This window comes from Macrotis lagotis, chromosome 1, assembly GCF_037893015.1.
Source record: "Macrotis lagotis isolate mMagLag1 chromosome 1, bilby.v1.9.chrom.fasta, whole genome shotgun sequence".
Taxonomy (NCBI): domain Eukaryota; kingdom Metazoa; phylum Chordata; class Mammalia; order Peramelemorphia; family Peramelidae; genus Macrotis; species Macrotis lagotis.
The window spans coordinates 78504382-78522821 of NC_133658.1; the positions used below are offsets into that span (position 1 = coordinate 78504382).

The window sequence follows — 18440 nt, forward strand, 5'->3', positions numbered from 1 at the left end:
CCTCACAACAAAGGCATATTGATGATAATAATAACAAAGTTATTTGCCTAGGGACAAATAGTTGTGTCTGAGGCAGGATTAAAACATGAGACTTCCTCCCTCCTAGTTCATTACAGTTTCCATGGATTAATGCAACTGCCTTAACAGAAAAAGTTTAATTTCTCTTCCACCTAACAATCCTTCAAATACTTGAACATAGTTACCATGTCTTCCCTAAGTTTTCTCTTTTCTGGGCTAAAGATACACAATTCCTTCATCCAATTCTGATATAACATGAAATCAAGGACCTTTTATGCACATCCTATTGCCTTCCTATGGATATTCTACAGAATTTTGATGTTTTTCTTTAATCCTAATGTCCAAGACTAAATATAATATTCTAGATTTGGTCTGATTAATACAGTGTAGAGGGGACATTCACAGCCCTCCCTGATTCCTGGAAGGATGCATCTCTTAATATAATACAAGAATGAATTACTTTTATTGACTATCACAATACATTGATAGCACACATTGAGTTTGCAGCATACCAAAACCTACATTTCTTTTTTCAAATAAGCTGTTGTCCATACACCGTCTCCTTTGTGCTATATTTGGAAAGTTGCTTTTAACCCTAAGTATCACTTTACCTTTATTTCTACATCTTATTAGACTCAACTTAATGAGGTCAAAAGATTTTTCTTTTATACATTGACTATTTCATCCACTATGGTTCCAACCCCAGCTTTAGGATCTTCTGCAAATCAACTCTTATGCCATTTATATCTTTATCGAAGTCATAATAAAAACACTAAAAGGCAATGGACAAAATATATACATATATTATATACATGTATATACTCAGATACACACATACACATATCTCTGGACACTTCACTGGAAGGCTCCAAACAAGTTAACACTGAGCTGATAATTAACAAGTTCTCTTTGAATTAGGCTGTACAATCTGAATCTATCTAATTGGATTGCTAGTACACATTTCTTATGCCTTCTTAGAAGAATTAAATGACACCATTAATCAAATTCCTTGCTAAAATTCAGATAAACTGAATCTACAATGTTTTACTTCCTATCAATTTAGCAACCCTGATAAAAGGGAAATTGTACTAGTATGACATGACTTGTTTTCTAAGGCCATACTTCATCTGCTTCCTTGCAATCATTGCTTCCTTTTCTTTATTTTCACTAATTATCTCTTTAATAATTCATTCTAAAAATTTCCCAGGAATCAAAGTAAAACTCAAAGGACTGTAGTCTGCTAAAGAAAAGGCTGTTTTCCACTGCCAAGCCATTTGTGTTCCAGGATAGACATTCCCAGATCCTTCAAATATTTCTGTATAGAACTTTTTAATTCTCTCACTATCTTGATCTGCCTCTTCTTAATGTATTGTTTTATCAATGTCCTTCCTCAAATGCACTAAACATTATTTCAGATATGATATGACAAAATAAAAAACATGATGAAATTAAAGTTTTTTTTAATGCTACAAACTATGCCAGGGTGAGGGGAGGGTGGTAATGAGGGAGGGGAGAGAAGGAAGGGAGAAAAGAAGAAAGGAAGGAGGGGAGGGAGGAAGGGAATGAGAGAAGAATGAGGGAAGAGGGAATGAAGGAAGGAGGGAATAAGTAAAATTTTTGAAAATCAACTTCCTGGACCCTTGGTTTAAGAAGATATATCCTTGCCTGACTTCATTCCATGGATCATAGAGGTAAGTAGCCCTTACCCAATGAAGCCATGTTCCTGTAGTTCTCCAGAATCACATCTCTATACAGACCTTTCTGAGCATAATCCAAATGTCTCCATTCATCTTTGTTGAACCTCACAGATGCATTCTTGAATGTCAGTGATTCCTGAAAGAACAAGTTTTTTTTTCATTTTGTTTACTTCTTTTTATTAGCATTTATTTTATCACTCCATCTTACAATCAAAGGGAAGGAAAGGATGAGAGAACAAAGGAAAGAAGTCTCATAACAAATATGGATAGTTCAGCAAAATGTGTCTCATTAGACATTTTAAACCACTTTCGTCTCTGATAGGAGGCTGGTATCATGTTTCATGTTCAGATTACTGCATTCAGACTCATGATTATCATTAATTACTCAAGGTTCTTAGGTTTTTCGGTTTTCTTTATAATGCTCCCTTCTCCTGGTTCTGTTTAACTTGCTCTACATCAGTTCATAAAGGTTTTCCCATTTATCTCTGAAACTATTTATGACAAATATTCTCTAACATTTATATGTTTTATAACTTCTTTAACTTTTTTTTCCCAAAAGGTGAGATCTCCCCTTAGTTCCCAATTTTTTTTTTACCACTCTGTAAAGAACTGCTATAGTTTTGTATATATGAGTCCTTCAATCATCCTGAAACTTTAAGGCCTTTGCCGAGAGATGGCAACATCGAGTCAGTCAATAAACATTTATAAAGCACCTACTGTGCGTCGCTGTGCTAAGAAGATGCAAATGTGAAAAAAAGACAGTTCTTGGCCTAAGGAAATTTTACATCATGATCATTTCTGGAAATCTAGCACATACTGCCACGCTAACATGCCTCCCCATCCACTACAACTCCCCTTATAACAAAGAAATACAATTAAGCAAAGCCACCACATCTAAATTATAAACAAAATAGTTCCCTAACAACCCCCAAACTTGTATGCAGTGAGGAGAAGCATGTTTCATTATCTGCTTGGAATTTAATAAACTCAGAGTTTGGAAGACAAGTCAGAATCTAATGGGAGAAAGATTAAATTGGCAGAATTATATGAATGAATAAAATTCATATGCTTAATGTTTCAAGTCAAATAAAACCTCTATTGTGTTCTACACCTGGCAGTATTTTAGATCAACTCATGCTATATTGGGAAATCTCATAATATATAAATTCTCTATCAAAAATTGCTTTGCCCTCTGCAGCCACAGCTCAGTGGCTTCTTAGCAGCTCAGGGAATGGGAATGTAAGGTAAGAAACTTAAGCTAGGAAGGAAACAGGAAGTAGGGAAATAAAGGTTATTAAGGGATTAGTCAATTTTTTTTGGTCTTTATAGTTTAAGATAAAATAAGAATATTCATATGATGTATTGTAGTAACAAACAACTAGAAACAGTGAGATATATACCGGAGAATGATTGAAAAAATAAATATGGCATAGGAATATATAATCCAAAATTACTGTATAGTTAGAGATGATAAATATAAAAAATTCAGAGAAACCGAGGAAGATTTGTATGAATTAAGGAAAAGCAAAATAGGCAAAAATCAAAGGAAAAATATTTATAATATTTATAAGAATATAAAGGAAAGATCATTAAAAAGAAATTTCTCCCTACCTTCACTGCAAATAGGTCTACTTTTTTTTAATAATTAACATTTTCCAACTACATGCAAAGATAGTTTTCAACAATCATTTTTTGTAAGGTTTTGACTTTCATATTTTTCTCCCTCCCTCCCTTCCCCCCCAAGTGGAATATATAATCTAGGTTATAAATGTATAACTATATTAAAGATATTTAAATATTATTATTGTAAAAGAAGAATCAGAAAAAGGAAAAAACCATGAGAAGAAGAAAAACATGTAAAACAAATTTTAAAAATTAAAAGTAGTAAACTTTGATCTCTATTCAGACCCTATAGTTTCTTCTCTGAATATGGATAGTATTTTCCATCACAAGTCTTTTAGAATTGACTTAGATTATTGTACTGCTGAGATGAGGTCATAGTTGATCATCATACAACATTGCTGCTAATGTGTACAGTATTTTTCTGGTTCAACTCACTTCACTCAGCATCATTTCTAACAAGTCCCTCAAGGCATTTCTGAAGTCCCATCCCTCATGATTTATTACAGAGCAATAGTACTCCATCACATTAATATAACACAATTTATTCAGCCATTCCCCAATTGATGGGCATCCCCTCAATTTTCAATTCCTTGTCTCTACAAAAAGAATTCCTATAAATATTTTTTGTACATGTGGATTTTTTACCCTTTCTTTTGATCGCTTTGGGGGTATGCACAGTTTTAATGTCCCTTGGCATAGTTCCAAATTGCAGTACAGAAAGGTTGGATCAAACAGCACTATGCCCTCTAACATTGATCATTTTCCTTTTGTCATATTGGTCAATCTGATAGGTATGAGGTGGTATCTTAGAGTTCATTTAATTTGCATTTCTTTAATAAGATTTAGAATATTTTTTCATGTGTTTGTAGATAGTTTTGATTTCTTCATTTGAGAATTGCCTATTCATATTCTTTGACCTTTCAGCATTTGGAGAATGAATTGTATTCTTGCAAATTTGACTTAGTTCTCTACATATTTTACAGATGAATTCTTATCAGAAACTCTTTGTAAAAATTGTTTCCCAACTTGCTGCATTCCTTTTAATCTTGTTTGGATTGGTTTTATTTGCACAAAACAATTTAATTTAATGCAATAAAATTATTTGTTTTGCATTTTATAATGTTCTTTATGTCTTCTTTGATCATAAACTCCTGCCTTTTCTATAGATCTGACAGAAAGACTAATCCTTAAGTTTAAATCCTGTACCTATTTCAACCTTATCTTAGTATATAGGGTGAGAGGTTAGTCTATACCTAGTTTCTATAAAAGTTTTCTAGTTTTCCCAGCAGATTTTGTTAAAGAGCGAGTTCTTATCTTGGAAGATGGGGTCTTTGGGTTTACCAAATAGTAGCTTACTGTAGTCATTTTCTGCTGTTTCTCTTGTACTTAATCTATTCCACTGATCCACTACTCTATTCCTTAGCCAGTATCAAATAGTTTTGGTTAATGCTGTTTAATAATAATAATGTTTAGATCTAGTATGTATAGGCCACTTTCCTTTGCATTTTTTCATTGATTGTCTTGATATTCTTGACCTTTTATTCCTTTTGCTACTATTTTTTCTAATTCAATAAAGTAATTTTTTTAGTAGTTTGATTGGTGACACTGAATAAGAAATTTAATTTAGATAGAATTATCATTTTCATTATTTTAACCTGGCCTATCCAGGAGCAATTGTCATTTGTCCAGTTATTTAGATATGATTTTATTTGTGTGGTGTTTTATAATTGTTTTCATATAGTTTATGAGTTGATCTTAGCAAGTAGACTCCCAAGTAGTTTATGAAGTTTACAATTACAATTTATCTTTCTATCTCTTGATTTGTTAGTAATATATTGAAATGCTGATGATTTTGGGGGGAATTCTTTTATATCCTGCAACTGTGCTAAAGTTGTCAATTGTTTCAAACAGTTATTAGTTGATTTTCTAAGATTCTCTAAGTATATTTTCATATCAGCTTCAAAGAGCAAATTTTGTTTCCTCAATGTCTATTCTAATTTCTTCAGTTTCTTTTTCTTCTCATTGCTAAAGTTAACATTTCTAATATAATTTTGATTAATAGTGATGATAATGAGTATCCTTGATTCATCCATGATGTTACTGGGAATGCTTCTGACTTATTCTCATTACATATAGTGCTTGATGATAGTTTTAGATAGATACTGCTCACAGTTTTAAGAAAAATTCCATTTATTCCTATGCTCCCTAGTGTTTTGAATGGGAATGGTATGCTGTATTTTGTCAAAAGATTTTTCAGCATATTCTGAAATAATCATATGACTTTTGTTTAATTATGCTGATAGTTTTCTTAATATTGAAAGAACCCTACATTCCTGGGTTAAGTCCTACATGATCATGATGTATTGTCCTAGTGATAACTTGTATAATCACATTGCTAATACTTTATTTAAACTTTTTGCATCAATATTAAGGAAATTGGGCTAGAATTTTCTTTCTCTGTTTTGACTCTTCCTGGATTAAGTATCATTACATATTAGTATCATATAAGAAATTTGGCAGACTCCTTTTTCACCTGTTTTTTCAAATCATTTATATAGAATTGGAATTAATTGTTCTGTAAATGTAAAATTCACTACTGAATTCATCTGACCCTGGAGATTTTTTCCTTAGGGAGTTCAGTGATGAGTTGTTCAATTTTTTCTTCTATAATGGAGTTATTTAAGTATTTATTTTTTCTTCTATTTATCTGGGTAACTTATATTCTTATTAATAGTCATTCATTCATTTCACTTAGATTGTCAAATTTATTGGCATACTGCTGGGGAAAGTAACTCTGGATTATTTTCCTTCTCATTTGTAGTATAATCACCCTTTTCATTTTCATGCTGTTAATTTGGTTTTCCTCTTTCTTTTTATTAATAAATTAACCAAAAGTTTATCAAATTTATTGTTTTTTTTCATAAAACCAACTCTTAGTTTTATTTGTTAATTTTCTTACTTTTGATTTTATTAGTTTCCTTTGATTTTCAGAATTTTTAATTTGGTATTTAAATGGGGATTTTCTAATTTTTCTAAGCTTTTTTAATTACATGCCCAATTCATTGATCTCCTCTTTATCCATGTAATGTATGCATTTAGAGATATAAAATTTCCCATAACTGCTTTGGCTTTAACATATCAAGTTTTGGCAGGTTGATGCATTATCATCATCTTAGATGAAATCATTCTTTAAATTTAGTTTATTTAGTTTCCAATGATTTTTATTACATCATGATCTGAAAATGATGCATTTAATCTTTCTACATTTGATTGTGAGGTTTTTAATGCCCTAATACATGGTCAATTATTGTGTAGGTGCCATGTACCTTTCTTACCCCATTCAATTTTTCTCCAGAGATCTATCACATCTGACTTAACTAAAATTCTATTCATTTCTGTAACTTCCTTCTTGTTTATTTTGTGGTTATAGCTATCTAATTCTGAGAAAAAGAGGTTGAGGTCCTCTATTAGAATGATTTTGCTGTCTATGTCTTCCTGAAACTTATTTAACTTTTAATAATTTGGATGCTATACCACCTGATGGGTATTTGTTTAGTATTGAAATGGTTTCATTGCCCATGGTACCTTTTAGGCAGAAGTAGTTTCCTTCTTATCCCTTTTAATGAGATCTATTCAGCTAAGGCATAATATATTCTACTCCAGGTTTTTACTTTTACTCTGTGTGTGCTTCAACTATGTTTCTTATAAACAACATAATGTAAGATTCTGTTTTTTAATCCACTCTACTATACACTTCTATTTTCTGGGAGAGTTTATCCCATTCACATTCACAGTTATAATTATTAATTCCTTATTACCCTCCATTCTATCTCCCTTTGTTTGTTCTTTCCTTCACCTTTCACTCTATCCCTCCTCACCAGTGTTTTGTTTCTAAATACTGCCTCCCAATATCTGATCCCCCCCTTCTATCAGACCCCTCCTTTTTCTTTCCCCTTTTCCGTTCATTCGTTTGTTCATTCATTCGTTCCTTCCTTCCTATTAGTCTTTCTTTCCCTTCCCCCCACTGTCTTTCCCCTCCTAATACCTAAAGGGTAAGATAAATTTTCTAAACTCAACTGAGTGTATGTTATATCCTTTTTTGAGTCAAATCTCATGAAAGTAATATTCAATCAATCCACACCCCCTCACTTCTTTCTCTCTAAGTATAAGTCCTTTGTGCTTATCCCATTCTTCCTCTCCTTCCTCTCATCCCAGTACAATCTCTTTTATTTGATGTCTTAATTTAAAAAAAAAATCATTCCATCAAAATCAACTTATGTCTATACCTCACTCTTAGTATATACTTCTATCTCTAATAGAGATAGAGTGCTCAAGAGTATGAGTATGTTACTCTCATGAAGGGATGTAACTAGTTTAAACTTTTGAATAACATTCTTTTTCTTTTCCTATTTACCTTTTTATGTATCTGTTGAGTCTCATGTTTGAAGATCAAATTCAGCTCTGGTCTTTTCAGTAGGAAAAATGTGAAAGTTACCTATTTTGTTAAATATCCATCTTTTTCCCAAAAGAGTATACTTTTACTAAGTAATTGATTCTTGGTTGTAATCCAATCTCCTTTGCCCTCCTGAATATCATAATATAGACTCTTTGATTCTTTAATGTTGATGTTGCCATGTCCTGCATAATCCTGCCTGTGGCTCCTTGGTAACTGAATTGCTTATTTCTGGCTCTCCACAGAATTTTCTCCTTTATTTGATGACTCTGGAATTGGGCTATAATATTCCTTGGTATTTTCATACCAAGGAATGATTGATGGATGATTGATGGATTCTTTCAATGCCTATTTTCCCCTCTTTTCTAAGATTTAAGTTCAGTTTTACGTAACCAGGCTCCTTTTTTGATCATGGCTTTTAGGAAGTTCAATAATTCTTAAATTATTTTTCCTGAGAGCAGCTAGGTGGCACAGTGGACAGAGCACTGGCCCTGGAGTCAGGAGGACCGGAATTCAAACCTGGATTCAGATACTTAATAATAATCGCCTAGCTGTGTGACCCCGAGCAACTCACTTAATCCAATTGCCTCGCAAAAAAAACAAAAAAAAATTATTTCTCTTGGATCTATTTTCCAGGTCAGTTGTTTTTTCAATGAGATATTTTGCATTTTCTTCTATTTTTCATATTTTTTTTTTATTTTGCTTGACTGATTCTTTTTTTTTTTTTGATTTTACAAACCAATAGGGTTGTGACCTGCTCAAGCTAGGTAAATTATTATATCTGAGGTCACATTTGAACTCAGATCCTTCTGATTCCAGGGCTGGTATTCTATCCACTGTGCCACCTAACTGAACCTTGACTAATAGATTTTCTGCATTGAGAACCCTAGAGGTTTGCTCACTGGGCTGGATCATCTTGTGTTGAGAATGCTAAGGACTTGCTCACTGATCTGCACCATCCAGTCAAGTTGAGCTGGCTGAACAGGGGATTTGGGGTACTGTGTTAGAGTGCCCCCAACTGGCCTGTGGTTCTGTTGGTCTGCTGAGCTGGGACTTTAGGGGCCTCTGCTACAGATCTCTCCATAGCTGAAAACCTCTGGCTGGTCCCTGTCACACCTTCCCCTGCACTAGTTTCAGTTCCCTGCCCTGGGCATACTCCTGCTCCACCCCGGACAGACCATGCTGGAAAATTTCCACTCTGTTCCATTGTGGGTTCTGTCACTCCAGAATCCAGTTAGAAGCTTGATTAGAGGCTTAGAGCTTTTAAGGGAAACTCAGTGGAGCTGAAGGAAATTCCTGGCTTCTCTCCACCATCTTGGCTCTGCCCCAGATGTGCTTCTTTTACTTAATTGTGCTTCATTGTTACAAGTGGAGGATGAAGAAAGGGACAGGTGCAGGGTTTCCAGAAATGACCATGTTGCAAAATCAAAACACCAATAATTTTTTCTAAAAGGAACCAAGGATATTAAGTAGTAAAAGATTTTTGAATTAATAAATATAGCCACAACTGAAAATTAGAAAATATTATCCTAGACAATGAAGGACATATCAAAGAAGTGTAAGACATGGTCTACACTCATGTAAAGTATGCAATTGTACTCAGAGCATAGCCATGAAAAAATTTAGAAAACAATAAAAGATAGAATATTGTCAAGTCATGACTCATATGCCAAGTGGATGGAGTTGTTGTTTCTCCTTCATTTTTGAAGGATCAATGTCATCACAGGGTGATGCCTTGACTTGCTTGTCAATTGGATTTAAGTGAAGCAGAGTGCAGTCTTATGCTGTCTTCCAGAGTCACTGAAGTTCAGTGAAATTCAGTGCCAAGACAAAAGTCAAGATGACTGGATAAGGTCCAGAATGCAGTGGATGTACAAGACTAAGTACTCCAGAGTGCTTGCTTCAACCACCTTCATAGCCATTAAAACAAATTGTTCTCATCCATCCATTCCTCTGAGGGAATGTTTTCACATTTTTGGATTAGGCATCCACCAGTTCATCAGTGCGTTTGAGGTCTATTGATTAGATTCAATCTAATTTAGCCCATCTACCAAGACACTTTTCCTGGTATGTGATTGTTGTGCCTGTTACTATTTCTTGAGCCATAGGTGAAAGTTGGGTGATAGGTGGACCCCAAAGAAGGATGAGGCTCCCTGAAAAGTGTTTAACAAACCCTCACACCAGAGGTGCTAATGCTCCCTGAGCATCCCATAGTATGAATTAAGTCAAAGGTGAAACTTATCAAGTTATTCATTTAAAAGTTTTAATTGTGAAATAGTTTTTCATAAAGTGAGCTGAAATCTGTTCTTACCTTTTACCTATTGAACATTAACCATAAAAACATGCAGTCAAATGTCTGAAATTAACAATTTTTTTCTGAGATTAAAAATAATTTAAGGGGAAGCTAGATATTGCAGTGGATAGAGCACCAGACCTGGAGTCAGGAGTACCTGAGTTCAAACCAGGTTCAAACATTTAATAATTGCCTAGCTGTGTGACCTTGGGCAAGTCACTTAACCCTACTGCCTTAAATAAATTAAATTAAATAAATACTTTAAAAAAGCTACAGTAATAATAATGCAATTGTTTTGATGAAAAGAATAATATTCATATCTGTATAGTGTTTAATGATTTACAAAACACTTTCCTTATAATAATCCTGAATGAGTTATATAAGATTTTCTAGGACAAAAGTCCATATTATATCTCTCTAAATCCTACATTAAATTTTTTTTACTTTAAATAAGTAAATGACTTCCCAATAGTTACACCTTTGTACAAAAAAATGGAGTTATATAGAAATGAAATAAAATGGAAAGCACAATTTGAATAAATAAAGGCCTCTGAGTGAGATACAAGAAGCTTTTTAGTTTTGTTTTGTTTTTAAACAAAGCTAAGCAGATAAAGCAAAGGAGAAAAAATGCAAACAAGAATAGAAAGATTAACAAAACCAGAAAGAAAAGAACCCTAACTTTTTTTTTTAGGTTTTTGCAAGGCAAACGGGGTTAAGTGGCTTGCCCAAGCCCACACAGCTAGGTAATTATTAAGTGACTGAGACCAGGGGGTGGTGCTTTATCCACTACACCACCTAGCCCCCCAACCCCAACTTCTGATAAAAAGAATACATATATTGTCATTTTCCATGGGTATATAAAGGCCTCTGACTGTTTTCATTTAGATATGTGGGGGTCTAGTATACTCACCAGCTAATACAATAGACTGATACGCTTTGTGTCTCAAAATTGAATCTATGTATTTCTTTTTTTATTTTGGAAGAGATAATATCAATAAACGGAAATCTGAGGGATACTCAAAACTTTCAAAAGGTGGGTAAATGAGAGGGACAAATACAGGCAGAATTCTATGCCACTCTGGTCTCTAAATCTGTGGTAACCTGCTTCCAAAGAAAAAAGATTCATGGAAAACATTCATACAACTGCTGACATTAGCCAAGCAGAAATGTATCTAATTATAATCTCCCTCTGTTTTCTGAAGTGTTACAAAATAAGTCTAATTCATCTTCTAATAAACAAAACTTCAAATATTTGATATCAAGAATTACCAAGTTGTCTAGTAAGGATGGTATTGATTGAGTTATTCAATTACTAGTTCACTCTAATTAAATGATAACATATAATACTTTAGGTGAAAACACTCAATCAATCATAAACACTAGATTATGTGGGAAAAGTCCTTTGAACTAGACTGTGAGGAGGGTTCAGATAGACTGAAGGAATTTTGTCATGACTAAATAAATTTTCAAGTGATTTGAGAAAGGAGTTATAGAGAACAAGACTCTCTGAAGGAAGTTTTAATTACATCTGGAGGGAAGAAGTCTAAGTTTCAGCTTTATCCTATGCCTCCTCCCCACTTCCCCACCCACTCCCTTGGACTTTGTGAACTTCAGAGGGTATAGATAATATTTACCTTTTCTTCTTTCCATTGGCATCTTAGCAGCCTCCCTAGATATTGCCAGCAGTATCTGCATTGAAATCTGAGACTTGATTGGACTTCATTTCATGGCATAATGAGCTGAGCAAATAAACTGTACCAAGACTAAAGAGAATCTCTTGAGTATCCCACACATGAGAGAAAAAGACTTCAAGAAACTAGGAACTATGAGATACCCCTTTGGCATCTAAATTCTAGCACAATTCTATTTTCTTTGGATTCTGAGTGTATGTGTGGAAACATCACAGATGTTTTATAATAACTGTTCTTATAAAATTCTTAGAAATTATTCTCAACCCTCCTAGGTATCATTTCATTTATTTTTTTCCCCTCTTTCATTCCTGACCTCTTCAAATAATTTATTTACCTCAGAGAATTCCTAAATCTGAGATTTCATTTCACCCTGAGGAAATTAGCAAAGATGACAAAAGATAAAGTCCATTTTAAAAGATGTGGGAAAATAGACACATTAATACATTGTTGGTGGAGCTATAAATTGGTCCAAATTCTTCTAAAAAGCAATTTGGAATTATGCTAAGGGAGTAAGTTACATGCCTTAAGAGATCTTCAGCATGTGTACCCAAAAGAAGATCTTAGCCAGTCATTTTGACTTTTGTCTTGGCACTGAATTTCACTGAACTTCAATGACTCTGGAAGACAGCATAAGACTGCACTCTGCCTCACTTAAATCCAATTCACAAAGATGTTCCTAGTAACACAATTTTGTAGTAACAAAGAATTGGAAACAAAGTAGGGGGAGCAATAACTAAACAAATGGTGGTACATGGAAAGACCATATAATTCAATATTCATTTATTGTGATATAAAATAAGGAAATAAGGAAAATTACAAATCAAATAATTATAATAATATAGCTGTAAAAATCAATGAAACAAAATTCAATTTTATGTAATTATGAAGACCAAGAATGGCCCTAGATAGAAAGTAAGGAAATATACTAATCCTCCCTTCATTAAGAGCTGAAGACTGTAGGATAGAATGCTGTGAAAACACATTCAATGTGTTAGTTTCTGTTTTCCCCTCTTTCATTATAATTTTTATTACAAAAGTCAATGTTCACAGGTTAAGGAAAAGACAGGAATAATCTTTTCAGAAAGAACAGAATGTAATAAAGAAAAGATGTATTTTTTTTAAAAAAAGAAACTTCCATAATATTTCAGAATTTGAAGGAAATCAGAACATCAGCACTCATAAACAGTTCCTGAAGGATCTCAACAACTTCAGGGCATCATTTGTTCATTTGTGTTCTGTATATATCATCCTGATTGATACTGGCAAACATGTTTGTTTCCATGTCTCCATTAACTTAACTTAATATTGAAAACCATAAGGCCATTAAATATTGTCATCCTATTGTTGCATCTGTCGCAAATCATGACCTCAGTCTATGCATAGGAACCATCTGGTTGAATAAAAGTCTTTAAGGTTACACTTTTCTGTATAAAATATTGTTTTATTATCAACAAACAATAAAATGTGAAATCTTGAGTACTCTATATATGCCTTTCAGTGAGTGGTGTGAATGTGAATTTGTAATGTGATATAAAGTATTATCTTTGAGTGCTTATCATTCTCATAATTTTATCAAGTAGACATTCAATTTATGCAAAGATGATTCTTAGAAAATTTTATGAGAAGAGAAAGTAGGGATATAAGTCAGTGGTTACTAAAGTTCTTTTCTGTTTATCTCTTTTTTATGATTATCTTCAGTCATTGGCTGCTCATAGTATTGCACTTTCCAACTCTGTTACCAGTTTTTTTCAGGCATTTGCCAGCTATCTGAGACAATGGAGGGTGCCTTTTAGATTTGTTTCTTCTGTTTTTCCTGTCCTTTAAGTGTTACTTCAGGATAGGAAGTTTAGTTGGTTTGTAATTGTTTCTTTCTTGGCTTTATTCTCATATTTACTTTTTCTTTCTTTCTTTCTTTCTTTCTTTCTTTCTTTCTTTCTTTCTTTCTTTCTTTCTTTCTTTCTTTCTTTTTTTTAGGTTTTTGCAAGACAAATGGGGTTAAGTGGCTTGGCCAAGGCCACACAGCTAGGTAATGATTAAGTGTCTGAGACCGGATTTTAACCCAGGTACTCCTGACTCCAAGGCCGGTGCTTTCTCCACTGCCATCTAGCCGCCCCAACTTTTACTTTCTTATCTACATTTATTTCCTTATTGAGTTTAATGCATTTCTATTGTTTGTGCATATGTATGTATGACCAAATCTTTTGTCCATTTCAAATGGAGGATGAAGTTTTATCTATTGCTCACTCCCTTTACTTCTTCCAATTATGAGAAATAGCAAGTTCCATGCCCTTCCTTCTTTCAAGAGAAATATATTTCCTTATACCTCCCTTCTTTTTCACTTCTTCAATCCCTTGGAAAAAAATTAATTCAAGACCTCCATTTCTGAAATATTTTTCATATTTCCTTCTTTCTCTTCCTAAACAACTTTTGAAAACATTAAGCTTCTTAAAGGGATACATTTCTTTTCCCCCATTTGATTGTTACTACCATTCCGTCATACAACATACAGCTCAGTTTGTAGCAAGAGAACTCTGGGCACAGTAAAAAAGGTGGGGTTTTTCTTTTATTTTGTTAACAAATCTTTTTCTGTACTGTTAAAAGTGATTTTCCCTTCGATATTGGTTTTTGTAAATCCCATTTAGCAATAAGTCTGTTAACAGACATCCCCTATCCATCCCTATGTCTTTAATTCTAAGCCAGAGATTCTAACATCCCTTTCTGATTTAAGAGATTTGGGCTTTCATTAATGATTCCTTGATAGGTAGCATTAAGGTTTTTAATCATAATTTTCAGGAAGTCCTTTTATTTTTAAATTATCTATTCTTGAGCATTTTAGGTCAATTGATTTTGATATCAAACAATCTATATTTTCAATTTAAAATTTTTGTCTTTATAATTTCTTGCTGCCTCATGGAGTCATTGTTTTTAGGAGGGAGGTTATTTTAGTGATTAGGGATTTTGTTATTTGGGTAAGGTTTATTACTTTCCTCTTTTAAGCTACTTGTTCTCTCTCTCTCTCTCTCTCTATATATATATATATATATATATATATTACCTCTTTCTTTTCTTCTAGGCATTCAATGGCAATCTTTTTTTTGTTTTGTTGAGACTTTGCATTCTGTTGCTATGGAAATACTGCTCTTGAAGATCTCTTGATGTTCAATAATTTTTCTATTAATCATTGTATTCTTTGATTTATTCAAATCTCTAGTTTTATTCCTTGATTGAGAACTTTGTGTCAGGCTCAGGCTCAATCCCTTGCTGGGCTTTTGAATAGGGTGGTCTGCCCTGCTTGTGAAAATATTGGGTTCTTTGCATTAATCTCCACCTCCTAGGATTAATTATACCTGCATTGTTGAGGTTTGAATAGATTGGACTAGATCTGTTGTAGCTATATTTCAGATCAATTTATCCTTATAATTTGTTATTTATTTTTGCCAATAAGTCACTAGTCTTCCTACATTTAAGTCTTAAGTGCTCCCAGTCACTCAGGCTTACAACCTTACTTTCTCAAGCATACTCCTATATCCAATTGGTTGTCAAATCCTGTTGAATCTACCATTGTGACACATCTCATATTTTCCTCCTTCTCTCCTCTGAAATGGCTACTACATTAGTACAGACAGGTCCCTTCTAATATCCTGCCTGCCAATTGGTCTCCCTGCCTCAAACCTCTCCCATTTTCAGTCCATTCTCTTCTCAGAAGCTGTCAAAGTGATCTTCCTCAAGTCCATTTCTGACTATGTAATCCATTACTCCATAAACTACAGTGACTCCCTGTATTTCCAGGATTCAATATAAAAATCCTGTTTGGCTTTTAATACCCTTTAAAAGCTAGTACCTTTATGCCTTTCTGGTTGTCTTTAAATTTGCCCTCTATGTACTCAAGATCTAAAGACACTGGCCATCTTGCTGCTTCACAATCAAGATACTCCATCTCCTGACTGGATGTTTTCAGTGGCTAACTCCCATGCCCAGAGCTCTCTTGTCCTCAGCCTGCCACTGCCACTGGTGCTGGTACTCCTCTCCACTCCTCTTCCCTCCACTCCCCTCCACTCCCCTCCTCCACCCCCCTCTCTCTCCAAGAATCTTTTCCAGCCCTCCTTCAGCTTAGTGAATTTTCCCCTGAGATTATCTCCAATTCATACTGATGCAGAGAATTAAAGTTTAATTTTTAATGCTGTTAAATCTGGGAATCTTATTAAGGGTGTGGAAAGCTCTTTGCTCTTGAGATATAAATGGATTCCTATTGTTTCATTATTTAATGTAAAATATGTATCTGGTCTCCTCATTCCCAACCCCCAGCCTCCAATCTTCTACCTGGTTTTGGTCAGGTAAGGGGGGGGGAGGGATTTCCCCTTTTGCTCTCAGTGTCCAGATAAGGGACCAGGCTATAAAACCTGGGCTGTGCCTCCGCTCAGGACTGGTCCTCTCTCTTGCCCAGTCAGCTCACCTTGACTGTCTTGCTTCCTTTTTTTTTTTTATTTGCCTGACTCTGTTTCTGTCTCCCAAGGAAAAAAGTACTTGTTGACTCTTTGGGAGGAAAAGTTTTAACCTGTTTACATTGTGATAATTTGTAATAAAATCCTGAGCAGTCTTAAAATCTCAAAGAGCAGGGGAATTCCTTTGTCTTTCAGTAACCCTCACTTCTCAGTTATCCCAATTGCTATCTTTAATTGGTAACCCCAAAATCCCAGTGGCAACATACTTATATATCTTGCTTGTACTTAATTGTTTATATGTTATTTCCCCCATTAGACTGCAATCTCTGAGCAGGGGCCATTTTTTGGCTTTCTTTCTTTCTCCAGCAACTTAATATGATGCCGGGCAAAAAGTAGGTATATGATGTTTGCTGAGAGAAATGGCTCCTGCCTAATTAACCAATTGTTTCTTGTCTATTAAGATAAATCAATTTCATTATTTTGTGAGTTGGTATCATGTTCACCATAAGCTGTGCTTTTTAACTCTATTTTTAAAAGTATTTATGATATCTAAGAGCCTTCTGGGAAATATATGTGTTTCAGCCCTACTTTTATCTTAATCCTGAAACATGTTTTCTCACATTTTTCACCATATTTTGCCAAATTCATCTCTATACTAAAGTACTATTAAAAGCATATTTTGAACTACTTTAAAGGCTCTTTCATTTTAAATTTTCTTACTGATACTTTTTTAGGGAAGGACATAATAATCAATTTCTAATTCTCACTGGAGAATTCTCAAAAGATTTTCAACACTGTAAAATTTGCCTGATCTACTGCTTGATTGCTGATAACTGGGAAAAAAAAACCCAGAATCACTTCCATGACATGAAAAAGCATCAAGCAAGTATTTTTGTGGTGGCCCAGTAGAGATAACTGAATTCAAATCTACATTTGAATCTTACCTAGATACTTATTTCCTGTATGATAATTAAACAAGCCACTTTACCTCTCAGAAATTGTTTTCCCCATCTCAAAATGTAGAAAATAATGAGGAAAAGCTTTGCAAACTTGAAAGCACCACACAAATTTTCATTTATTTATTTATTTATTTATCCATTATATTTAATTTACACTATTTATTTAAGGTTAGGGGCCTATAATTTCACTGATTTAGATTCTCCTCACAGTGGTGCCAAGAGCACTCAGCCAATAAGCATTTATTAAGTACCTACTATATTCTGGGTTCCAGAGACACCAATAAAAAAGTGAAAAAGACCCTGCACTCAAAATCATATTCTACTACAGGGTTACATGTTTCTCCATTACAACTCATTTGTAACTTAATAGAATATCTTTAAGAGTAACTGTTGCACAAAACTTCATTAGAATTACAAAATTCAGAGATGGGTGGTGAATGGAACTTCAAAAATCAACTTCCTCAACAAATAAAGAAAAAAGAAATTACCTACTATACCAACAAATTCACATTCAGTCTTTGCTTAAAGACCTGCAGTGAGGGCAAAAGTACTATTTCCTGAGGCAGTCCATACCATTTTTGTTAGGAAATACTTTCTGAAGTCAAGCCTAAATTATTCTCTTTGAAACTTTTTCCCATTTTGCCTTTTGGAGCAAAACAGCAAGTCTAATACCTCTTCAGATTGTAAAAGATAGCTATCATGTAACTCCTTAGATCTTATTTTTAGGCTAGAGATTTCCAGTTCTTCACATTGATCCTTGCATGGCATAGATTCAAGGCATTTCCCCATCCTGATTATACTCTAAATGTTCTCCAGCTCAATAATATTCTTTCTAAAATGAATTGGCCAGAATATGTGGTCTAACTAGGGCAGAGTATAATGTCATTTCCCTATTCCAAGAAGCTTTGCCAAAGTAGTTAAAGATCACATTAGAACTGATTGTATTTTGGATGCCATATCACATTGTTCACTCATATTGAAATAGCAGCCCATAAAAATATCAGAACTTTTTCAAATTGTTGTTTAACCACGATTCTGCTATATATTTGTGATGTTAATTCTTTAACCTTGATTTAACATTGATCCCTATTAAGTTTTATCTTGTTATACTAGATTCTAGATTTTGTGTTAGATTTTAATTTCACTCTTAGGAGATCCAGTCCAGTTTTCTAGACATTTTCATAGATTCTACAGTCAATGTATTAGCTGATTCCCCGAGTTTCATGTCATCAGCAAATTACACAAGGATGACTTCTATGCTTTT

The 18440-nt window shown here is 33.9% G+C and overlaps 1 protein-coding gene across 4 annotated transcripts in view; it reads right to left on the reverse strand.

Annotated features, from left to right (window-relative positions):
• Positions 1-18440, reverse strand: part of LOC141500263 (zinc finger protein 69 homolog) — a 46537-nt gene that overhangs the window by 6151 nt on the left and 21946 nt on the right. For 2 of the 4 annotated variants that reach the window (XM_074203340.1, XM_074203334.1), the window contains exon 4: positions 1725-1851. In XM_074203340.1, coding sequence (XP_074059441.1) covers positions 1725-1851 — 127 coding nt within the window. The remainder of the gene's footprint in view (positions 1-1724; positions 1852-18440) is intronic. The other 2 variants (XM_074203349.1, XM_074203357.1) reach the window with 1 other exon arrangement.